Raw genomic sequence first — 1,486 nt, 5'->3', positions numbered from 1 at the left:
GTTGACAGGGCTCAGCTGGGGCTTTCTTGAACTTAGTGGCTAGGGCTTGAGTCATCTGGAGATGTCCAGTAAAGCACTGATATGGCTGTAGATGATGCTGCCTGTTGCCTGGGAGTTCAACCAGTGTTTTTGCACATAAATGTATGAGTCCTCTCTACTTAACTTGGATTTCCTACAGCATGGCGGCTGAGTTCCAAGAGTGTTCCAAGAGACAGGAAGTAGTGGTTGCCAATCTCTTCAGGCCCAAGCCCAGAAATTGGCCAAGGTCACTTTGCCATATCAATGGTCAGAGCAGTCATAGGCCCCACCTAGATTTACACAGTCCAAAGCTCAGCTTAACTCCTTGCCAGCAAGTTGATACCGACTCATAGAGACCCTCCAAGACAGGGTAGAACTGCTCCTGTGTTTTCATGACTAACTGTTTATGGGAGTAGAAATTGGACATGTTGGTGGTTTTCAACTGTGGACCTTTCTGTTCACAAGCCAATTTGTAATCACTATGCTACCTGGATTCCTTTACACAGTGAAGTGGGTGTCAAATAATGTGTAGCTATTTTTAACCTATCACTTCAGCATTAAAAAATGCAACAAATACTAATGAGGCTAATTGTGTTTATTCTTTATCTTTCTATAATATTTAAGATTTGATAAATTCTGTGTACAGTGAGATGTTTGTTGGCCCAGATGACTTTGACTTCTTCCAAATCGGAGTTGACACTGAGGTAACATTTTGCGTCAAAGAACTGAAGGTAAACAAAGTATTTGTGTCAAATTAAAATTCTGATTTTCACTGGTAGCTTCAAGATTTAAAGTATTCTTCTTTCCTTCTTTCAGGGAATACTGACATTCTCAGAAGCTATACATGTTCCTATGTCCATTTATTTTGATTTTCCTGGAAAGTAGGTTCTTGAAAAATTTTCTGAGTTATTTTCTTTTGTTAGATGTGAAACAAACAAACAAAAAGCCCTCACTGCCCGGAGGCTGACTCTGACTTGTAAAAATGAAACAAAGTGACCACTGCCATAGCGTTGATTCCAACCCATAACAACCCTACACAGGGTTTCTGTGACTAGACATCTTAGTAGGAGCGACAACCTCATCTGTGTTTATAATACACCTCTTTGGGTTGTTTTGAAAATAATTCACACTTCGGAGATTCTGAGATTGTACTAGCAGCACGTAGCAAACTGAAAATCTAAAGTCTGCTCTACCAAGGTGTTTTGTTAAACTGGTAACTTGATTGAGAAAGATATTCTGCAGACTAAAAATATTTGTAGATTTGACATACACTGCCTATTCAGAAAATTAACTAGGGCAATGGTTCTCAACTTTCTTAATGACGTGACCCTTTAATACAGTTCCTCATGTTGTGGTGACCCCCAGCCATAACATTATTTCAGTTGCTACTTCATCACTGTCATTTTGATACTGTTATGAATCGTAATGTAAATATCTGATATGCAGGATGTATTTTAATTGTTACAAA

General features: G+C 39.0%; 1 protein-coding gene across 1 annotated transcript in view; it reads left to right on the top strand.

The window, feature by feature from the left end:
• Positions 1 to 1,486, top strand: part of RAD9B (RAD9 checkpoint clamp component B) — a 24,981-nt gene that overhangs the window by 15,686 nt on the left and 7,809 nt on the right. The window contains exons 7-8 of the mRNA XM_004709703.3: positions 643 to 749; positions 835 to 899. Coding sequence (XP_004709760.2) covers positions 643 to 749; positions 835 to 899 — 172 coding nt within the window. The remainder of the gene's footprint in view (positions 1 to 642; positions 750 to 834; positions 900 to 1,486) is intronic.

This window comes from Echinops telfairi, unplaced genomic scaffold, assembly GCF_000313985.2.
Source record: "Echinops telfairi isolate 266 unplaced genomic scaffold, ASM31398v2 ScPeMD7_7412;HRSCAF=8450, whole genome shotgun sequence".
NCBI classification, from domain to species: Eukaryota; Metazoa; Chordata; class Mammalia; order Afrosoricida; family Tenrecidae; genus Echinops; species Echinops telfairi.
This window is presented reverse-complemented; position numbering and strand designations above follow the sequence as displayed.